This window comes from Mastigoproctus giganteus, chromosome 6, assembly GCF_048544385.1.
Source record: "Mastigoproctus giganteus isolate SK-2022 chromosome 6, ASM4854438v1, whole genome shotgun sequence".
NCBI classification, from domain to species: Eukaryota; Metazoa; Arthropoda; class Arachnida; order Uropygi; family Thelyphonidae; genus Mastigoproctus; species Mastigoproctus giganteus.
In genome coordinates this window covers 101,652,887-101,674,451 of record NC_143580.1, presented here as the reverse complement: position 1 = coordinate 101,674,451, position 21,565 = coordinate 101,652,887, and the positions used below count along the sequence as shown (strand labels likewise).

Here is a 21,565-nt window from a genome sequence, read left to right as displayed (position 1 = left end):
ACACTTCTGACATCTTGTTGAATCAATGACACGTTGCATAGCTGCTGTACTGAGGGCAAAAGGTGGACCTATCAAGTATTAGGTAAGCGGTCATAATTCAGTGATCACTCAGTGTACTTCAGCAGCCAAAGCATTATCCTGTTTCGAAAGCGAGGACCCAATTTCTCAGTTTTGTGGTCACAGGAAGGTGGCACTTTTAGCATTAGCATTAGCATTAGCAGAGGCATATGATGCAAGAAAGCAAGCTTATTCAGCATCAGCCAAAAAAAAAAAAAAAAACACACCACTCCCATTTCACCCCTCCGTTCGTTCGAAATACCTGTCCAGTTGAGCTTTAAATTTGTTTAGGCTATCAACTTCAACAACAAGTGATGGAAGTCGGTTCCACCAACCAACCACCCGCTGGCCAAAGGCAAATTTCCGCACATCTATCCGACATCCGTCCTTCCTCAATTTGAATTTATGCCCTCTGAGGTGATTATTCTGAGAAAGATGAAGAATCCCATTGGCATTGAGCATGCTCAAACCATTCAAAGCCTTATACACCTCTATCAGATCACCTCGCCGGTGCCTAGTCTCCAGACTCTGTAATTTGCAAAACTTAAGCCTTTCTTCGTAAGAGCAACCCTTTGTTCCATTTACTAATCTTGTTGCCCTTCTCTGTACCCGTTCCAGCAGCTCTACATCCTTCTTGAAATGAGGCCTCCAGACCTGTATACAGTACTCAAGATGTGGCCTTACCATTGCCTTATACAAGGGAATAATCACCTCCTTATCCCTGCTAGAAAAATTCCTGTATATCATTGACAAGACACCATGCGCTACTCTTGCAGCTCGTCTGCACTGCTCAGAGAACTTCATATCTGCCTGCACAATTACCCCCAGGTCCTTTTCATTCTCCGCCACTGTCAGTGTAGTACCGCAGAGTTGATACGTTGCTCTGGGGTTACTGTTTCCCATATGCAGCACTTTACATTTGTCGATGTTAAACCTCATTTGCCACCTCTCAGCCCATCTGTTCAACCTTTCCAGATCCTGTTGCAGCAGCATAGCGTCAGTATTGTCCTTAACGACCCTGCCAACCTTTGTATCATCTGCAAACTTGGACATTAAACTTGATATCCCATCATCAATATCATTCATAAACACCGAAAACAACAACGGACCCAACACTGAACCTTGAGGAACTCCACTAATAACATTAGTCCACGTTGAGCAGTGTCCATTGATTACCACTCTCTGTCTTCTGCCACTCAACCATCCCCTTATCCATAGCAGCAATTTGCCTCCAATGCCACACTGCTCCAATTTGTGCAGCAGTCTTCCATGTGCAACAGTATCAAAAGCCTTTCTAAGATCCAAATATATAATATCAAAGTTATTCCCTGCATCCAGTTCTTTTGTGACTACATCATAGTATCCAATCAAATTGGTCAGGCAAGACCTGCCCTTAACAAAACCATGCTGCGTCTGAGCTATAACTGAATTCTTGTCTAGATGATCCTGCAGTGCTTCTTTAACCAGTGCCTCCATTAATTTACCTGGAACAGAAGTTAAACTAACAGGTCTATAATTACTTGTGTCAGCCTTTGATCCTCCTTTGTGAATTGGGGTTACATTTGCACATCTCCAGTCTATGGGCACCTCCCCTGAGTCCAAAGAAGCTCTCATAATTATGGCTAGGGGTTTGCATACTTCCTTTGCTGCCTCCTTTAATATAACTGGATAGATCCCATCCACCCCAGGTGCCTTTTTTATGTTTATCCTCAACAATCTCTCCTCCACTTTCCTCTCAGTTATTACAAAATCATCCAGCTCACTGCCAATGTTTACTTTACCTACATCATTCTCCTTCCTGAATAACTCCTCATGCGTGAATGTAGATGCAAAATACTCGTTTAGATTGTTAGCCACCTGAGCAGGATCCTCAACTGTTGAACCATCAATATCCAGTGGACCAATCTGATTCATCCCTTTCCTTTTCGAGTTCAAGTATGTAAAAAACTCTTTTCTGTTTTTCTTTGCATCCTTTGCCAAGGATTTTTCATAGTCTGCCTTTGCCTGCCTAATCTCCTTTGTGACTTGGTTACAGACCAACTTATATCTATCATAGGCTTCCATGTCACCCATTAATTTGTAAGTATCCCATGCATTTTTCTTCTCTGCCACATGTCTCATTAGTTCATCTGACAACCATTTAGGCCTAAACCTCGAACAATATTTCTTAGTTGGTATGTAAAGCCTGGTAGCCTCCAAGATTAGTTCCTTGAATGCTTCCCATTTTGAGTTTGCTGTTGGTAACATCATCAGTTGGTCCCACTGTATAGAATTTAAATACTGTCTCAGACCATCGTAGTCGCCTTTACGAAAACAAAAACCCTTCCCTTTACCTCTGATGGTAGTTACCTCCTTGAGTAAATCCCACTTCAACACACTGTGATCACTGCCACCTAGTGGTTCATTTATCTGCAGGTTCTTAATGCATGAAGAATCACTACTGATAATCAGATCAAGAGTATTGCTCCCTCTTGTTGCCTCACGAACATGCTGATGTAGAAAACAATCATCCAATAAATCCACAAAAGCCTTGCTAGTGTGCGAGTGACCAACCCACAAATTCCAGTCAATATCTGGGAAATTAAAGTCCCCCATTATAAGACTCTCAGATTTACTGGCCCACTCTATTTCCCTGTACAATATCTTATTATACTCATCAGGGTCATTAGGCCTATAGCACACTCCTACTCTCAATTTTGATTTCCCTATGCTTATGTCGCACCAAACTGACTCGACACTGCCCTGTCCATCGATGTCGACTGGCTTCACTTCCTTGGACTTTATGTGTTTCTTAATTAATAGCATAACCCCTCCTCCCCTCCTGTCCTGTCTATCCTTTCTATACACATTGTATTCCCCAAATTCCAGTTCCGCATTACTTATATCTGTGTGACACCACGTCTCTGATATCCCAACAATATCTGCCTTTGATGTTTTGAGCAATACCTCAAATTCATCAAATTTATTTACCAAACTCCTAGCATTGGTGTACACGCAGGTATACATGCACCTGTTTCTATTCTTAGCTACCCTAACACAACCCATGTGTTTACTTGTACCGCAATGACTACCAGCAGTCTCCGAAATATCCTGCATCTTGTTTTTCAGACTTCTGCTCATTTCAATAGAAGCAGTGCAAGAATCACTTCCACCTCTGCCAGTGGCTACTGTTAATCTATTAGTCCTTGTATCCCCCCCAACTAGCAGTTTTCCGACCCACCTAACACTGCCTCGACAGCATCAGCAAAAATTCTTGCACCCTTTCTATTTAAGTGTATCCCATCCCTGTAGAAGCAATCTCTCCTGTTAACAAGTACAGTCCAGGCTGAAAAAAATTCTACCCCTTGAGCCTTGCACAATCCCTCCAGGGCCGAATTGATCGACAAGGCTCTCATCATATACTCCCTCCTATCGTGTCTGGGCAGAATTGCAGACACTTTCAAGTTCAACCCTAATTCACGGCTTTTTTTCAACAGTGACCTGTGCTTGCTAAGTAATTCCGCCGGTCTCCTACTCTTAATATCATTAGTGCCAACGTGTACAACTATATCACCTTTTGTGCCCTTAAAAGATGATATCCGCTCTACAACGTCATCAACCTTTGCCCCTGGCAGACATACCCTGGTCCTATTCCACCTATCCTTTTTACAAAGTATGTTCCCCGTTTCCCTGACAATAGAGTCACCAACAACTACTAGTTCCTGTGGGACCAGCGCATTCTGCCTAGGGGGCTGCTTCTGTGTTGCCTGATGACCAAGTGCAAGCTCTGGCTTTGATGTGGGCAGCTGAGAGCTTGATGGGCCCCTCAATTTATTTCCTTCGAGGGCATCCACCCTGTCCTTCAAGCTCTCATAAAGGCCCATAACAACGCTGAGTTGCCGCCTGATTTCCTTGCACTCCTTACATCGTGCACGCACAAAGACATCCCCCTTGGCAGTATCATGTCCCGTACCCGACTGCTCCGCAAACATCAAGCAAACAGTGCATTTTAATAGACTGTGATTCAGAGGGCAACTGCCCCCCTCAGTTCTCCCCTGAACCACAGCACTCCCATTAGCTTGAGCCTTTTGCTTTGCTGCTCTGGTCAGAGTCATGATTCCGATTTAATTCAATAAAATTCAAAACAAAAATTAAATCCTTAAGTTATATCCCAAAACAGTTATGTTATATATATATTTTTTTCGGTATCTAGTGTTTTCTACGAGTTCCCTTTATACAACTTCCGTATCACGTGTACCACTATAGTTATGTATTAATTATTTGTTACGATTAAGTCGTTATATATATATATATATATATATATAGAGTTAAAAGTACAATTTAATTGACAATAAAGTTTATCAAGATTAATAGATTTACTGATTAATTGACAATATTATATTATGCACTATACGACACTAAGCTTATGCTATCGTGTAAAAATGGCGGGAATTCACGAACGGTATTTCTACGGACTCGTAAGTATTGATTAGCTTCCAAATCTCGCTATCTCAACTTTGCAGGTTCTGCTCCTGATGACTTATTTGGATCATCTGGGAGGTGGTTTTTCTGAGTATTTGTTGCCATCTGCTGTAATTTCAGCACATACGGGTCTAGTGCTACACAACTTCAGCCTCATATTGTAAGAGTACAGTTGCTGGTAAGGCATTGGGGGTGTATAAGCCACACAGATGTCAAACTTCACAAAGTTGTGTCCTAACGTAATGAGGATTGCTTTGTGATTGGGCGAGTTGTTCGATTTTTTATCCAATAGCGTGAAAGCAGATTGATTTATTGTAAAATATTGCAACACCTCCACCCTTGTGTGGAATCCGAGATGCGAATAGGACCTCGACGGCAGCAGCTGCTGCTAGTAATTCTTGATTCTGTAACATTCACAGAGCATACCTTCTGCTAATTTTACTGGGCTATTTAACACTTTAACATAGGGGCTTTATCAGTTTACACAATGTTGTAATTATTTACAACATTGTGTAATTTATTAATAATAATATGTAATTATAAATTACAACATTGTGTTTTATAACATGAATTCAATAAATTTATTTGAAATAAACACACCACAAAAAAATCACACCAAGTGTGGCATTCGTTAAGTGGTACATAGAGAAAATAAATCACTAAAATTCAAAAGACAAGAAATTTTCAAAATAATTAAATGGTAGCACAAACTCCAACTAAAAGCCACTATTTCAAGTGTCGGCATTTTCGTTTTATGGTTTTCAGGTTCCCTTTATTTTTACACAAAACATCTCTTGATAGTGTTTCACACAAATGGTCTAGTTGCAAGTAATTCAGTAGTAATTTGAGTGGAGTTGGAACTGGCATAATGGCAGACCAGATGGCATCCTGATTTGGAAGGGGACCTGAAATGGCAGCCAGAAGTGATTCATGGGAAAAAATGTGTTGCCCTGTGCCATTTTATTTTTTGATTTTCTTTTTCCTCCGTAGATGGCATTAGTGGTATTTCAGAATATAATTTTCAATTTAATTTTTATTTTTACCTGGTCTCGGCTTGTTTGGCTGCTGGCGACATATCCTCTCGGCTGTTAGCAGTAAGCATACAAAATTATTTTCAAGTTTACTCACACTCTGTCCTTTTCTCTGAGCTGATGGGAAATTTGCAAATATACAATCGACAATCTATGCTTTCAACCCAAAAAACTCACGCAGCCATCACATTGAGATTATTCCTTACATGCCAAGATTTTTGTTTTTTTTCTGTTGGTTTATTGTTGAATGGAAATGAGTTTATTTACATGTTAACGACAGAAAGCAAATTCAAATTGTCACATGGAAAACACCAAAGGAATTCAACACTGATTTCACCCCTCTTGTCTTGCACTTTGTTAAAAAGCTGGTCATCACGTTGAAAGGAATAACACATCAAAATGTGCCCGGTCACAATCAGCTTTCACATAATTCAGTATGAGTCATTGGGTTTAGAAAGTCCTGTTATCATTTGACACTTCTGAAGCAACACCTCGCTGGTTGAAAGATGACAACTGGTCATCATGGCTAGAATCACATATGTTTATTTCCAAGACACAGCTGAAAACAATTTTGATTGGTCGGCTTGCCAAAGTATAAGGAAAATACATATTTTTTTATAGTTCTTTGAATATAATTTTATATTTTTCCCCATGAACTGTGGGGAGAATTTTATATTTGTTTAATTTTTTCTTATTGTCAATAGCAGGTTTTGGATATCTAAAAACTCACCAGGATCTCTGTATTTAAAGCTTGAGCGATCTGATGAAAAACCCAGCAATTTTACTTGTGTGAATTTCTCACAGTTGCACTTGTATTTTTTTTCTTTTTTTTTTTTTCAACCTTCACTCTCTCCAGTGCATGGTAAGTGTTTCCAATGTAAAATTTAATACTAGGAATTAGACTTGAACATCCAGTAACTGGTACTTTCAGTTTAAGCCAACAGTTTAAAAAAATAAGATGTTATTAGCATTAGTAGAGGCATATGATGCAAGAAAGCAAGCTTATTCAGCATCACCGAAAAAAAAAAACAAAAAAAACACACCACTCCCATTTCACCCTTCCGTTCGCTCGAAATACCTGTCCAGTTGAGCCTTAAATTTGTTTAGGCTATCAACTTTAACAACAAGTGATGGAAGTCGGTTCCACCAACCAACCACCCGCTGGCCAAAGGCAAATTTCCGCACATCTATCCGACATCCGTCTTTCCTCAATTTGAATTTATGCCCTCTGAGCTGATTATTCTGAGCAAGATGAAGAATCCCATTGGCATTGAGCATGCTCAAACCATTCAAAGCCTTACACACCTCTATCAGATCACCTCGCCGGTGCCTAGTCTCCAGACTCTGTAATTTGCAAAACTTAAGCCTTTCTTCGTAAGAGCAACCCTTTGTTCCATTCACTAATCTTGTTGCCCTTCTCTGTACCCGTTCCAGCAGCTCTACATCCTTCTTGAAATGAGGCCTCCAGACCTGTATACAGTACTCAAGATGTGGCCTAACCATTGCCTTATACAAGGGAATAATCACCTCCTTATCCCTGCTAGAAAAATTCCTGTATATCATTGACAAGACACCGTGAGCTACTCTTGCAGCTCGTCTGCACTGTTCAGAGAACTTCATATCTGCCTGCACAATTACCCCCAGGTCCATTTCATTCTCCACCACTGTCAGTGTAGTACCGCATAGTTGATACGTTGCTCTGGGGTTACTGCTTCCCATATGTAGTACTTTACATTTGTCAATGTTAAACTTCATTTGCCACCTCTCAGCCCATCTGTTCAACCTTTCCAGATCCTGTTGCAGCAGCATAGCGTCAGTGGTGTCCTTAACAACCCTCCCAACCTTTGTATCATCTGCAAACTTGGACATTAAACTTGATATACCATCATCAATATCATTCATAAACACCGAAAACAACAATGGACCCAACACTGAACCCTGAGGAACTCCACTAATAACATTAGTCCACGTCTTCTGCCACTCAACCATCCCCTTATCCATAGCAGCAATTTGCCTCCAATGCCACACTGCTCCAATTTGTGCAGCAGTCTTCCATGTGCAACAGTATCAAAAGCCTTTCTAAGATCCAAATATATAATATCAAAGTTATTCCCTGCATCTAGTTCTTTTGTGACTACATCATAGTATCCAATCAAATTGGTCAGGCAAGACCTGCCCTTAACAAAACCATGCTGCGTCTGAGCTATAACTGAATTCTTGTCTAGATGATCCTGCAGTGCTTCTTTAACCAGTGCCTCCATTAATTTACCTGGAACAGAAGTTTTTGTGGATTTATTGGATGATTGTTTTCTACATCAGCATGTTTGTGAGGCAACAAGAGTGAGCAATACTCTTGATCTGATTATCAGTAGTGATTCTTCATGCATTAAGAATCTGCAGATAAATGAACCACTAGGTGGCAGTGATCACAGTGTGTTGAAGTGGGATTTACTCAAGGAGGTAACTACCATCAGAGGTAAAGGGAAGGGTTTTTGTTTTCGTAAAGGCGACTATGATGGTCTGAGACAGGATTTAAATTCTATACAGTGGGACCAACTGATGATGTTACCAACAGCAAACTCAAAATGGGAAGCATTCAAGGAACTAATCTTGGAGGCTACCAGGCTTTACATACCAACTAAGAAATATTGTTCAAGGTTTAGGCCTAAATGGTTGTCAGATGAACTGATGAGACATGTGGCAGAGAAGAAAAATGCATGGGATACATACAAATTAATGGGTGACATGGAAGCCTATGATAGATATAAGTTGGTCTGTAACCAAGTCACAAAGGAGATTAGGCAGGCAAAAGCAGACTATGAAAAATCCTTGGCAAAGGATGCAAAGAAAAACAGAAAATAGTTCTTTACCTATTTAAACTCAAGAAGGAAAGGGATGAATCAGATTGGTCCACTGGATATTGATGGTTCAACAGTTGAGGATTCTGCTCAGGTGGCTAACAATCTAAACGAGTATTTTGCATCTACATTCACGCATGAGGAGTTATTCAGGAAGGAGAATGATGTAGGTAAAGTAAACATTGGCAGTGAGCTGGATGATTTTGTAATAACTGAGAGGAAAGTGGAGGAGAGATTGTTGCGGATAAACATAAAAAAGGCACCTGGGGTGGATGGGATCTATCCAGTTATATTAAAGGAGGCAGCAAAGGAAGTAAGCAAACCCCTAGCCATAATTATGAGAGCTTCTTTGGACTCAGGGGAGGTACCCATAGACTGGAGATGTGCAAATGTAACCCCAATTCACAAAGGAGGATCAAAGGCTGACACAAGTAATTATAGACCTGTTAGTTCAATAGCTAATAAAAGTAATATTATCAACACTCACTATTCCGAAATTATGATGTGTATTAAATATTTAAGAATTATTTTCGAAATGAAATTCTTCACTCTTACAGTATGTTAAGAATACTTGTTGTGGTGTTCCTCCAAACATGCATGAGATCTTTTTCCACTGCTTTTCTCAAGAAAAAATGGATGTAACTCCTCGCTGTTCTGGACTGTCACACTGTAGTCGGTGTGGGGTAACTGGTGGGAATACTATCCTTTGTGTATGTGTTTCCATTTTGACACTAATCATGTACTTTTACAGAAAGTAAACTTAAAAAACTTTCAAAAAATTTTTTGCACTTATTTTTCCTCCATCTTATCATGTTTAGCAAACTTTTGAAATTCTAAATTCACCTGAATCTGTTCTGTTGGTAGCATTTTGAGGTAGCTCTAGTTTTACTTTAATCAAGTATAGCGCAAACATAGAAATGTTTCTTAATCAAGAAACAATGACTGTGCCAATGCAGCAAACAAATAAATTAAAAAAAAAAATTAAATATATACTGGAATTATATAAGGGACATCGGTTGAATTTTGGTGTACTTTTAATATGGTCCTGGCATTTTATCATCAATGGTTATACCAAAAATAGAGAAAGTACAACTCTGAGAGAGAGGAGAAAAAAAAAAATAAATAAATAAAAAATAAATCAGATTTCCATATGCCAATGAACAAAATATATGCACCCATCTGGAAATAATCTGATAATTTCTTGGGTAACAAGAAATTATCAGATTATTCCTGATAACTTCTTGTTCATAATTTCTGCTACTAAATATATTTTTCAATTTTGTATCCAATATGAGGTCAAAATAAAGAATAGTATTAAAAAATTTTTAATGTACAATTTTTAATTATTTATTCATTCATTTATTATTATTCTTTTGATGGTGGGAAGGAGTAACATAATAAAGAGCAGTATTTGGAATCAGACTCATACAGATACTCATTATTATAAAACTTTGCACAGTGAAACTTAGAAAAAAAAAAAAATTAAAGAAAGTTAGCCATTTATCATATGCAATAATTTATAAAAACATGCACATTATAAATGTTAAATAAAATTCTAAATAAAATCATATAAATTTTTTTTAGTGCGTGTAAATAAAACTTTTTATGAAAAGCAAACAAATCACAAATTTACATTACACTGTACATTATTTACAAGTCTCTCAGCAAAGATTAGGACATATCGATAGCCAGAATGCTTTTGTGTGTTTGACCAGCCACTGTAATATCATTCAACAATGTTCTTTCTGGTGCAACGAGAGCAATATTTAATGTGCAGTCTACTGATTCTTGGATAATAAATGCTTTGGAAGCTGCTTGTTTATTCTGTGCTTTTGTATCCTGATGAAACATATCGGTGGAGATAAATTCTGCCTGAAATTAAAATGAAAAATAAATAATCAACAACAAAACTTCATTATACTTGCCACTTCATGAGCAGATTAATGTTCATTGGTCATGCTCTCAGTCACCTAATGTTCAGTGTGACAATTTCTCAACTTCTACAACCAAAGCTGGTTCAGTAGTCTGGTACAAAACAATGTTAAACTAATATTTAATATATAAAATTTCACTAATCTCAACAGCTAATCTGTTTTGTTGAACTATATGTTGGATTGCCATCTGTTTTTTTTTTTTTTTTTTGAAGAATTTTACAAAATGGACATTTTTACTAAACAAGAATTTAATGGTACAATTCCAAACTCTTTTCAGAATGATTCACAATCACTTAGTAAAAGAAGTAACATCATTCAGAAGTTAAACTCAAATGCAAATGAAAAATTAATATGTATTGTAGAAGGATAATCATATTTGTAATCTAAATAATATACTTGAATATCTTTGTGCTGAAATTTTATCAATGACTATAGCAATGTAAAGTGGCTTTCCTTTATTTCTCATAACAGCATTTTAAAGTGTACAACTGAGTATTACTCCCTGACATACACTCCACTATAAATCTATGTCAAAGTCAAACCAAAATCTATCAAATGCAATGCTGCTGAGTTGTTCTGAATGGAAAGAACTCAATAGTGCACTGTTTTCTTTGACGTGCTGGACAGTGGGGCAAGGTGCAAGAGGAGAAAAGACAGGTAAATATTAAAAATTATAACATAATAAGTGCTATTTTTATGTGGCTTACAAATTAGAATGAAGCAAAACAGAATATGGTAGTAAATGCATGGAAAAAGATACATCTTATTGCTTCAGAAGAAATCAAAGAATTAAAGTGTCAAAATGGGTTGCATAAAATAGTGAAAAGGACATTATTCTGGAGAATGAAAGAATGTGGTCAGAAGAAGGGACTGAATATCATATGGTAATGGAAGGAGAGACAACAACAGCATCTCAAAGATAAAAAAATCATCTTCCTTACCGTTCAACCTAAGGTTGGGTCAGGTGAGTCAAAGGCTTCCATCATTTTTTACCTTCCCAGACCTTGTGTTCTAACATTTTCTCCCAGTCAATTCCCTTTGTTTCCACATCTTCTCTAATTTGAACTCTCCATCTCTTCTTGGGTCTTCCTCTCGGCCTCTTCAAGTCCATTTTCATCTCAACCATTCTTCTTGGTAATTTGCCCTAGTTCATTCTCTTCATGTGTCCAAACCATTGCAAACGTGATGTAATCATCTTCTCCCTCAGACTTTTTATTCACAAATTTATTCTTATATTTCTCTTCAATCTTATATTCATTCTCAGAGAGAAAAATGAATTGGTGAAATGAAACATGAAGAAAAAGGAGAAACAAAGTAAAGAAAAATTTAAATTACACGAAGGCAGAATAAGCCATGATAATCTTTAAACGTTTGCTGCTTCTGAAGAGGAATTTGAAAATTACACTAAGAGAAACAAAGGACATTATGAAATCGCAGTATAACAAAATTCAACAGAAATCCAATTTCTTCAAAAAAGATAATAAAATTGGAGAGAGAATGTCATTGTTGTTGGATTTTCCAGTGCAATGGCTATTTAGGCCATATTGCACCTATCAGTTGTTGTTGTTATTTAGTTTTTTAGGAGCATTAGCAACTAAGGCCATATTGCTCCGGGGATATGCAGTGGTCATTCCCTGATCTTTCTGCATCCTCCGTATTTGGTGGTCATGGGCTCGAACGCCGGTCTAATCAAGAAGCATGTGCTACGCACTGCTGCTCCTGCCCACCTGGCTACGGATGTGCCTGCACTTATCAGTGTGGTTCATATTATTTGTGTTGGCTGCAATGGAAGTAGTCAGAAGAGGTCATATAATCCTATTCGTTTCAGGAAAAAATTCTATAAGATTTGATTCTTCACCTATGATATGGCAAGTTTGAGAGAGAGCTGAATTACAACAGCCTGGCATTATTATGCAAGACACATTACCAGGAGTATATGTTTTATTGAGTTCTATGTGGCAATCTGTACACTGTGGAGGGTCATTACTAATGATATTATTATTACTAGCCATATAGTGAAAGGAAGCCTGAGGCTTATGCTGCACCAGCTTAAAAAACATTTCCAAGTTACCGAGAGAGAGAGAGAGAGAGAGAGAGAGAGAGAGAGAGAGAGAAGTAGAAGGGAATCACCAAGAAGAGAAGTATGATGGTATCCAGCTCAGGACCCTGGGTGTGCCAAGCCCATACTCACCAGATCTCAGCCCCTGGGGTAAGAGTAGGAGACCGGCGGAATTACTTAACAAGTACAGGTCACTGTTGAAAAAAAGCCGTGAATTACAGTTGAATTTGAAAAGTGTCTCCAATTCTACCCAGACACGATAGAAGGGAGTATATGATGAGAGCCTTGTCGAACAATTAGGCCCTGGAAAGATTGTACAATACTCAAGGGGTAGAATTTTTTTCAGCCTGGTCTGTACTTGTTAACAGAAGGGATTGCTTCTACAGGGATGGGATACACTTAAATAGAAAGGGTGCAAGAATATTTGCTGATGCTATCGAGGCAGTGTCAGTTGGGTGGGAAAACTGCTAGCTTGTGGGGATACAAGGACTAATAGATTAACAGTAGCCACTGGCAGAGGTGAAAGTGATTCTTGCACTGCTTCTATTGGAAGAAGCAAGCAGCCTGGAAAACAAGATGCAGGGTATTTCAGAGACTGCCGACTGGGCTAGCTGGGTGGGTAAAGTACCTGCCTGGCAACCCAAAGGTCGCGGGTTCGAATCCCGCCTCGGGCTTGGATCAAAGTATTGCAAAAACCTTGGGAGGTGCATTATGGCCACAGAAGCCAATGCGCCAACAACTAGCAAAAAAAAAAAAAAAAAAATTCAGAGACTGCTGGGAGTCATTGCGGTACATGTAAACACATGGGTTGCGTTAGGGTAGCTAAGATTGGGGGTAGCTTTGGTAAATAAATTTGATGAATTTGAGGTATTGCTAATAACATCAAAGGCAGATATTGTTAGGATATCAGAGACGTGGCGTCACACAGATGTAAGGAATGCTGAACTGGAATTTGGGGAGTACAATGTGCACAGAAAGGACAGGAAGGGAGGGGGGTTATGCTATTAGTTAAGAAACACATGAAATCCAAGGAGGTGAAGCCAGTTGACATCGATGGACAGTGCAATGTCGAGTCAGTTTGGTGTGACATAAGCATTGGGAGATCAAAATTGAGAGCAGGAGTGTGCTATAGGCCTAATGACTCTGATGAGTATAATAAGAAACTGTACAGGGGAATAGAGTGGGCCAGTAACCCAGAGTCTTATAATGGGGGATTTTAATTTCCCAGATATTGACTGGAATTTGTGGATTAGTCACTCACACCCTAGCAAGGCTTTTGCAGATTTATTGGATGATTGTTTTCTACATCAGCATGTTCTGGAGGTAACTAGAGAGAGAGAGCACTACTCTGGATTTGATTATCAGTAGACATTCTTCATGGAATGGGACCACTAGGTGGCAGCGATCGCAGTGTGCTGAAGTGGGATTTACTCAGCAGTAACTACCATCTGGGGGTAAAGGGAAAGGTTACTGCTTTCGTAAAGGCGACTACGATGGACTGAGACAGTATTTAAATTGTATACAGTGGGACCAACTGATGATGTTACCAACAGCAAATGCAAAATGGGAAGCATTTAAAGAATTTATCTTGGATGTCAGGTGAACTAATGAGACATATGGCAGAGAAGAAAAATGCATGGGATACATATAAATTAATAGGTGACATGGAAGCCTATGATATATATATAAGCCAGTCTGTAACCAAGTCACAAAGGAGATTAGGCAGGCAAAGGCAGATTTTTTTTTTGAAGAGTTCTTTACCTATGTAAAGTCTAGAAGGAAATGGATGAATCAGATTGGTCCACTGGATATTGATGGTTCAACAGTTGAGGATCCTGCTCAGGTGGCTAACAAACTAAATGAATATTTTGCTTCTACATTCACACATGAGTTATTCAGGAAGAGGAATGCCAGAGGTGAAGTAAACTCTGGCAGTGAGCTAGATGATTTTGTAATAACTGAGAGGAAAGTGGAGGAGAAATTGTTGAGGATAAACATAAAAAAGGCACCCGGGGTGGATGGGATCTATCCAGTTACATTAAAGGAGGCAGCAAAGGAAGTAAGCAAACCCTTAGCCATAATTATGAGAGCTTCTTTGCACTCAGGGAGGTACCCATGGACTGGAAATGTGCAAATATGACCCCAATTCACAAAGGAGGATCAAAGACTGACACAAGTAATTATAGACTTGTGAGTTTAACTTCTGTTTCAGGAAAATCAATGTAGGCACTGATTAAAGAAGTACTGCAGGATCAGCTAGACAAGACTTCAGTTATAGCTTGGACACAGCATGGTTTTGTTAAGGGAAAGTACTGCCTGACCAATTTGATTGGATGGTATAATGCAGTCACAAAAGAACTGGATGCAGGGAATAACTTTGATATTATATATTTGGATCTTAGAAAGGCTTTTGATACTGTTTCACATGGAAGACTGCTGCACAAATTAGAGCAGTGTGGCATTGGAGGCAAATTGCTGCTACGGATAAAGGGATGGTTGAGGGGGAGAAGACAGAGAGTGGTAATCAATGGACACTGCTCATCGTGGATTAATGTTATTAGTGGAGTCCCTCAGGGTTCAGTGTTGGGTCCATTATTGTTTTCTGTATTTATAAATGATACTGATGATGGTATATCAAGCTTAATGTCCAAGTTTGCAGATGATACAAAGGTTGGCAGGGTTGTTAAGGACACTACTGACGCTATGCTGCTGGAACAGGATCTGGAAAGATTGAGCAGATGAGCTGGCAAATGAAGTTTAACATTGACAAATGTAAAGTACTACATATGGGAAACAGTAACCCCAGAGCAACGTATCAACTCTGTGATACTACACTGACAGTGGTAGAGAATGAAAAGGACCTGGGGATAATTGTGCCGGCAGATATGAAGTTTTCTGAGCAGTGCACACGGTCTGCAAGAGTAGCTCATGGTGTCTTGTGAATGATATACAGGAATTTTTCTAGCAGGGATAAGGAGGTGATTATTCCCTTGTATAAGGCAATGGTCAGGCCACACCGTGAGTACTGTTTGTATACAGGTCTGGAGGCCTCAATTTAAGAAGGATGTAGAGCTGCTGGAACGAGTATAGAGAAGGGCAACAAGATTAGTGAATGGAACAAAGGGTTGCTCTTACGAAGAAAGGCTTAAGTTTTGCAAATTACAGTGTCTGGGGACTAGGCACCGGAGGTGATCTGACAGAGGTGTATAAAAGCCTTGAATGGCTTGAGCATGCTCAATGCCGATGGGATTCTTCCTCTTTCTCAGAATAATCATCTGAGAGGGCATAAATTCAGATTGAGGAAAGACCTTTAGCCAGCAGGTAGTTGGTTGGTGGAACAGACTTCCATCCCTTGTTGTGGAAGTTGATAGCCTAAATAAATTTAAGGCTCAGCTGGACAGGTATTTCGAATGAACGGAGGTTGAAATGGGAGTGATTTTTTTTTCTTCTGGCTGATGCTGCATAAGCTTGCTTTCTTGCATCATATGCCTCTACTAATGCTAATGACCTGATAGTAGGAATAGATAGGTCAGATGAGTAGGGGCGATTTGGATTCTTGCTAGGATAACCTCTTTTTGTCTGATTGTATGAAAGCTGGAAGCTCATAACTGTGTTTAATTTTAAGTAGTTTATTATGTATTTTCTTTTGTCACCGAAGTGTCCATTGTTTTTTTTTTTTATATATTTCATATATGCACTTCATAATCAGTGAACAGTACTAGAAAATTCATTGAGGCAGTGCTGGTTGGATGTTTGGTAGCATCATCCATGATTTCATTTCTTGGTATTCCAGTATGGCCTGACAGTAGCATAAGAATATGTTGGCATTGGGGCAGGTGCCAGGGGCACCGGTATCAGAAGGATGCCACTGACAGGCCACATCAGTTCCGTGCCAAGCTATTTTGCTGGTGCCCCTAGATGATAGGATTAGAGCAAAGGACGGGGTGAAAATAATTTTTGCCAAATGCCATGTTTGCAGAGGGCAATTCAAGTCTGCATGCATCCTTAAATATTAGTACATACTGCACAGTAGCATAGATCTATTTGCTGTGCAGAACGTAACTTTGAAGGGACCAATCTGGCAACAACTTTATCAGTGTATGGTCGAATGCACAGCAGTTTGCGCATTGTGTATATTCTATGATACTGAATAAGATAGAAGTCAAAAATAATGTGTGTATAGCGTTTTTTTGCTTGCTATATAAACAGGTAATTGTGAATATTGTGATTTATAATTTAAATAAAACAACAGAAGCCCAAGTAATTTTAGATATGCCACCAAAGAAAAAAAAGCAGACATCAGTACTGCATAGAAAGACTGCATAAAGAGGAAATTAAAACGTACATTCTGCTAGTTTACAAAACTGGCTTCCAATGAGTCAATCAAACCTGAAAGTGCCAATGAAAAGAAACATAATTCGAATGAGGATGAAATAAATGATGATGCCACTGAAATGAAAGTCTAAGAAAAGTCCAAACAGTTGAAGTTATTTTAAAAGAATTAGAAAGTATGGAGAATAACAAACAACAGTTGGCAGAAGGAAAATGATGGCAGCAACCAATAGATAGCAAGAATTAATCGTTTGAGCTTGCTCAAAACATTAATTGATGATTAATATAGCCTGATCTCACACTGAATTCAACTCATTGCTGAGTGTCCTTCCAACAAGGGTCTCTCTGTACAGAAAGCAATGAATAAACATCACATTTGGTTTTCTTTCTTTAGAAATGAAATAAAACCTCTCATGGACCCATCACTGATGGAGCACCATTGGTGTAGACACCCAAGCATGATTTCCATGGAAGTCCTAATGTTTCTAAGTAGCCAGTCAAAGTAACAGAAATGTTGTTACCTCTGCTGCATTCTTTAAGTCTTTGCAGCATAAGAAATGAGTTAGCATTAGCATGAGCAAAGGCACATGATGCAAGAAAGCAAGCTTATATAGCATCAGCCAAAAAAAAAAAAAAAAAACACCCTTATTTCACCCATCCACTCTCTCCAAATGTTTACCTAGTTCTGCCTTGAATCTTTTTAAGCTATCAACTTCTACAATGACAGATGGAAGTTTGTTCCAGTAATCAACCACCTGCTGGCTAAAGACAAATTTCCGCACATCTATCCTACAACTGCCTTTTCTCAATTTGAATTTATGCCCTCTCAAGTGATTATTCTAAGCAAGAGGAAGAATCCCATCGGCATTGAGCATGCTCAATGCCGATGGGATTCTTCAAGGCTTTATACACCTCAATCAGATCACCTCATAAGAGGAACCCTTTGTTCCATTCACTAATCTTGTTGCCCTTCTCTGTACTCGTTCCAATAGCTCTACATATATCTCAAAATGAGGCCTCCACACCTGTATACTGGCTTCCAGACCTGTACTCAAGGTGTGGCATGTCCATTGCCTTATACAAGGGGTTAATCACCTCCTTATCCATGCTAGAAAAATTCCTGTATATTATTGACAAGACACCATGAGCTACCACTTTTCATTTTCTACCACTGTCAGTGTAGTATCACAGAGTTGATACATTACTCTGGGGTTACTGCTTCCCATGTGTAGTACTTTACATTTCTCAATGTTAAACTTCATTTGCCACCTCTCAGCCCATCTGCTCAACTTTTCTAGATCCTGTTGCAGCAGTGTACTGTCATTAGTGTCATTAACAACCATGCCAACCTTCGTATTGTCTGCAAACTTGGACATTAAGCCTGATATACCATCATCAATATCATTTATAAATACAGAAAACAACAATGGACCCAACACTGAACCCTGAGGGACTCCACTAATAACATTAGTCCAAGAAGAGAAGTGTCCATTGATTACCACTCTCCGTCTTCTCCCACTCAACCATCCCTTTTATCCACAGCAGCAATTTGCCTGCAATGCCATGCTGCTCCAATTTCTGCAGCAGTCTTCCATATGCAACAGTATCCAAGGCCTTTCTATGATCCAAATATATGATATCAAAATTATTCTTTACATCCAGTTCCTTTGTGACTACATCATAGTATCCAATCAAATTGGTCAAACAAGACTTCCCCTTAACAAAACCATGCTGTGTCCGAGCTATAACTGAAGTCACGTTTAGATGATCCTGCAATGCTTCTTTAACCAGTGCCTCCATTAATTTCCCTGGACAGAACATAAACTAACAGGTCTGTAATTACCTGTGTCTTCCTTTGAGCCTCCTTTGTGGATTGGGGTCGCATTTGCCCATCTTCAGTCCATCGATTCCTCTCCTGAGTCCAAGGAAGCTCTCATAATTATGGCTAAGGGTTTGCTTACTTCCTTTTCTGCCTCCTTTAATATAACTGGATAGATTCCATCCATACCACGTACCTTCTTATGTTTATTTTCAACAATTTCTCCTCCACTTTGCTCTGAGTTATTGCAAGATTATCAGTTTATTTCACCTCTGGTATTCCCCATCCTGAATAACTCCTCATGTGTGAATGTAGATGCAAAATACTCATTTAGTTTGTTAGCTACCTGAGTAGGATCATTAACAGTTGAACCATCAATTTCATCCCCTTCGTTCTAGAGTTTACATAAATAAAGACCTCCTTTTGCTGTTTTTCTTTGCATCGTTTGCCAAAGATTTCTCGTAATCTGCCTTTGCCTGCCTTATGTTCTTTGTGACTTGGTTACAAACCAGCTTATATCTATCATAGTCTTCTGTGTCACCTGTTATTTTATATGTATCCCTTGCATTTTTCTTCTCTGTCACATGTCTAATTAGTTCATCTGATATCCATTTAGGCCTAAATATTGAACAATATTTTTTAGTTGGTATGAAAAGCCTAGTAGCTTTCAAGATTAATTATTTGAATGCTTCCCATTTTGAATTTACTGTTGGTAACATCATCAGTTGGTCCCACCAAATAGAATTTAAACACTGTCTCAGACCACCATAGTCACCTTTACAAAAGCAAAAACCCTTCCCTTTACCCTTGATGGTAGTTGCCTCCAGTGGTGAGCTGTGAATATTTTAACAATGGGCTCGCAGTTTTTCCGACTTTCTACCGAGTATATTTGATCGGTCACGGAGTGACGTCATCCATGGCGTCCACTAGAGGCGCTTTTGCACTAGTACTGTGATCATAGTGCGTGATGCATTTTTCATGACCGGTATGATATCTCAAGCAGGGTCAAATTTAGGGGGGGAAGCGGCTTATTATCCCCTTAACCATGCGTATAAGTGAATGTATAAAATGTTCCTAGGTCTATCTAAAAAAAAAAAAAAACTTAAAAATCTGGTCGTCATGCTCCGCCTTAAGATGATAACAGGATACGACGGTGTCTAGAGTTCTAACCTTTTAGAGTTTTTGAATAATATGACGTCACAATCATGCTTCCTGAAGTTACTACTGCAGTAAGTATGATTTCAACATTACAAATATTTGTCAACAATTTATTTTTTTCGTCTCGCATTTTTGTTACATTCCATTGTTAGGTGCCCCTAACAGTTGCGTATGTCGCTTCGACTACAAGATCGGTACATCAATCGGTGCTATTTTACAGAGATATTTAGATACGTTGCACTCGCAAGTATACATCTCTTACTTTAGTTATCATAAATCCATTGTATCTTGTCTTCCAGAAATTATGAAAATCTGTGAGTGATCAATAAAATATTTTCAATAAAAAAGCTCTTTTATTTCGTAATCGATATATACAAATCAAAATGCCTAAAAGAAACGCGAAGGACATTTTGCATAAAACATCTACTGTGCATGCTCGGCACACGCGCAACCTTTTTTTAACAACTAAGGAAATATAATGGATATATTTTTTTCATGATAAAATTTAAATATTGCAAATAAAAAATAACATGAAATATATCCCAATATCACAAATAACATAAAAACTATCACAAAGCATTCCACAATATAAAAACAAATATTACATAAAAAACAAACTTTCTAGAAAAAGTACACAAAAAATCAAATATTACTTAAAAAAATATATATTCACAAATATTCAAGAAAAATTTATTCTAAAAATTGCCAATTTATTTCTTTTTTAATATTTGTTGTCGATCTTTTGCTTTGCTCAATAGCTGAGCGATGATTACAGAGGAATGATTTGACGTAACGATCCGGATCAAATTGAAGCAATGGTTTTCCATTTCAACATGTTTAATTGTCAACATTATTCATTCATTCATTCAATCAATAGTATTCATTACGCTGAAAGCTCGCTCAGCTTCAGCACTGCTAATGGCAATGGTTTCAAAGATATTTCTGGCTTTCTTAATTGAAAAGGTATTCCACTCGATTTTAAAGATAAACTGTCTTCGAAAAAATCTCTAAAATCATTAATTTTTATTTCATATTTTATCAGAAAACTTAAATTTCTTATTCAGTTTTCACTGTCTTGCCACCGAGACAAAAGTTCTTTCACATTCCACGATTTTGGGTAGCATATGTTTAAAATTTCTCTCAATGGTATCATTATTTTCTTTATTTAATTTAAAATCACCCTGTTCCATTAATAAGTTATCCTTTAAGGATAAAACAATGCCTTTAATAACTTGTCACAATGTAATTTTTTTACTTTCAATTTTGATTCCTTCAAATTCTTTCCACTTTAACATGCTCTCAATTTTAGCTTCATAATTTCCTTCAGAATTTTTCAAATTAGCAATAGCATTGATAGTTCGAAGAATTAATCTATCTGCTTTTCCCATAGTGATTCTGTAAAGCTTCTGAAAGGTAAGAGAGCTCTTGCTGGATGTTAACCATTAGTGCTAAATGGTTAAAAAAGTCCAAATTTAAAAGTCAATTTAATAATCCGGAATATTTAACTTCTGATTCAAAATGTTTGCACAAAGCGGGATAATTCCTCCAACACACAACTGCTGTCCGCAAGCTAAAAGCTGCCCATCATGACCTGAACCCATGACCAATCTTTACAGTTTCCACATCAAATTCTTTAGCAATCATCCTTAATTCACCCTAGTTTTTTGGAGATTGGTGATACAGTTTTTTAGCCAGTAACGTTTACTAGACAGTGAAAGCCTCGACGAAATTTCAAAATTTGCCAACATTTCATCTTCGTAAAGTTTATATAATATAAAGATATATCTTAGTTTCCTCAATCCCCCCCCCCCAACTACGTTGCTACTTTCACTAGTTCTTTGAATACTGTTCAAAAT

General features: G+C 38.2%; 1 protein-coding gene across 1 annotated transcript in view; it reads right to left on the bottom strand.

The window, feature by feature from the left end:
- Window positions 1–10,000: 10,000 nt before the first annotated feature.
- The window catches only part of LOC150084478 (uncharacterized), an 804,913-nt gene continuing 793,348 nt past the window's right edge, over window positions 10,001–21,565 (bottom strand). Inside the window, exon 18 of the mRNA XM_090376257.1 lies at window positions 10,001–10,279. Coding sequence (XP_090232383.1) covers window positions 10,079–10,279 — 201 coding nt within the window. The 3' untranslated portion in view covers window positions 10,001–10,078. The remainder of the gene's footprint in view (window positions 10,280–21,565) is intronic.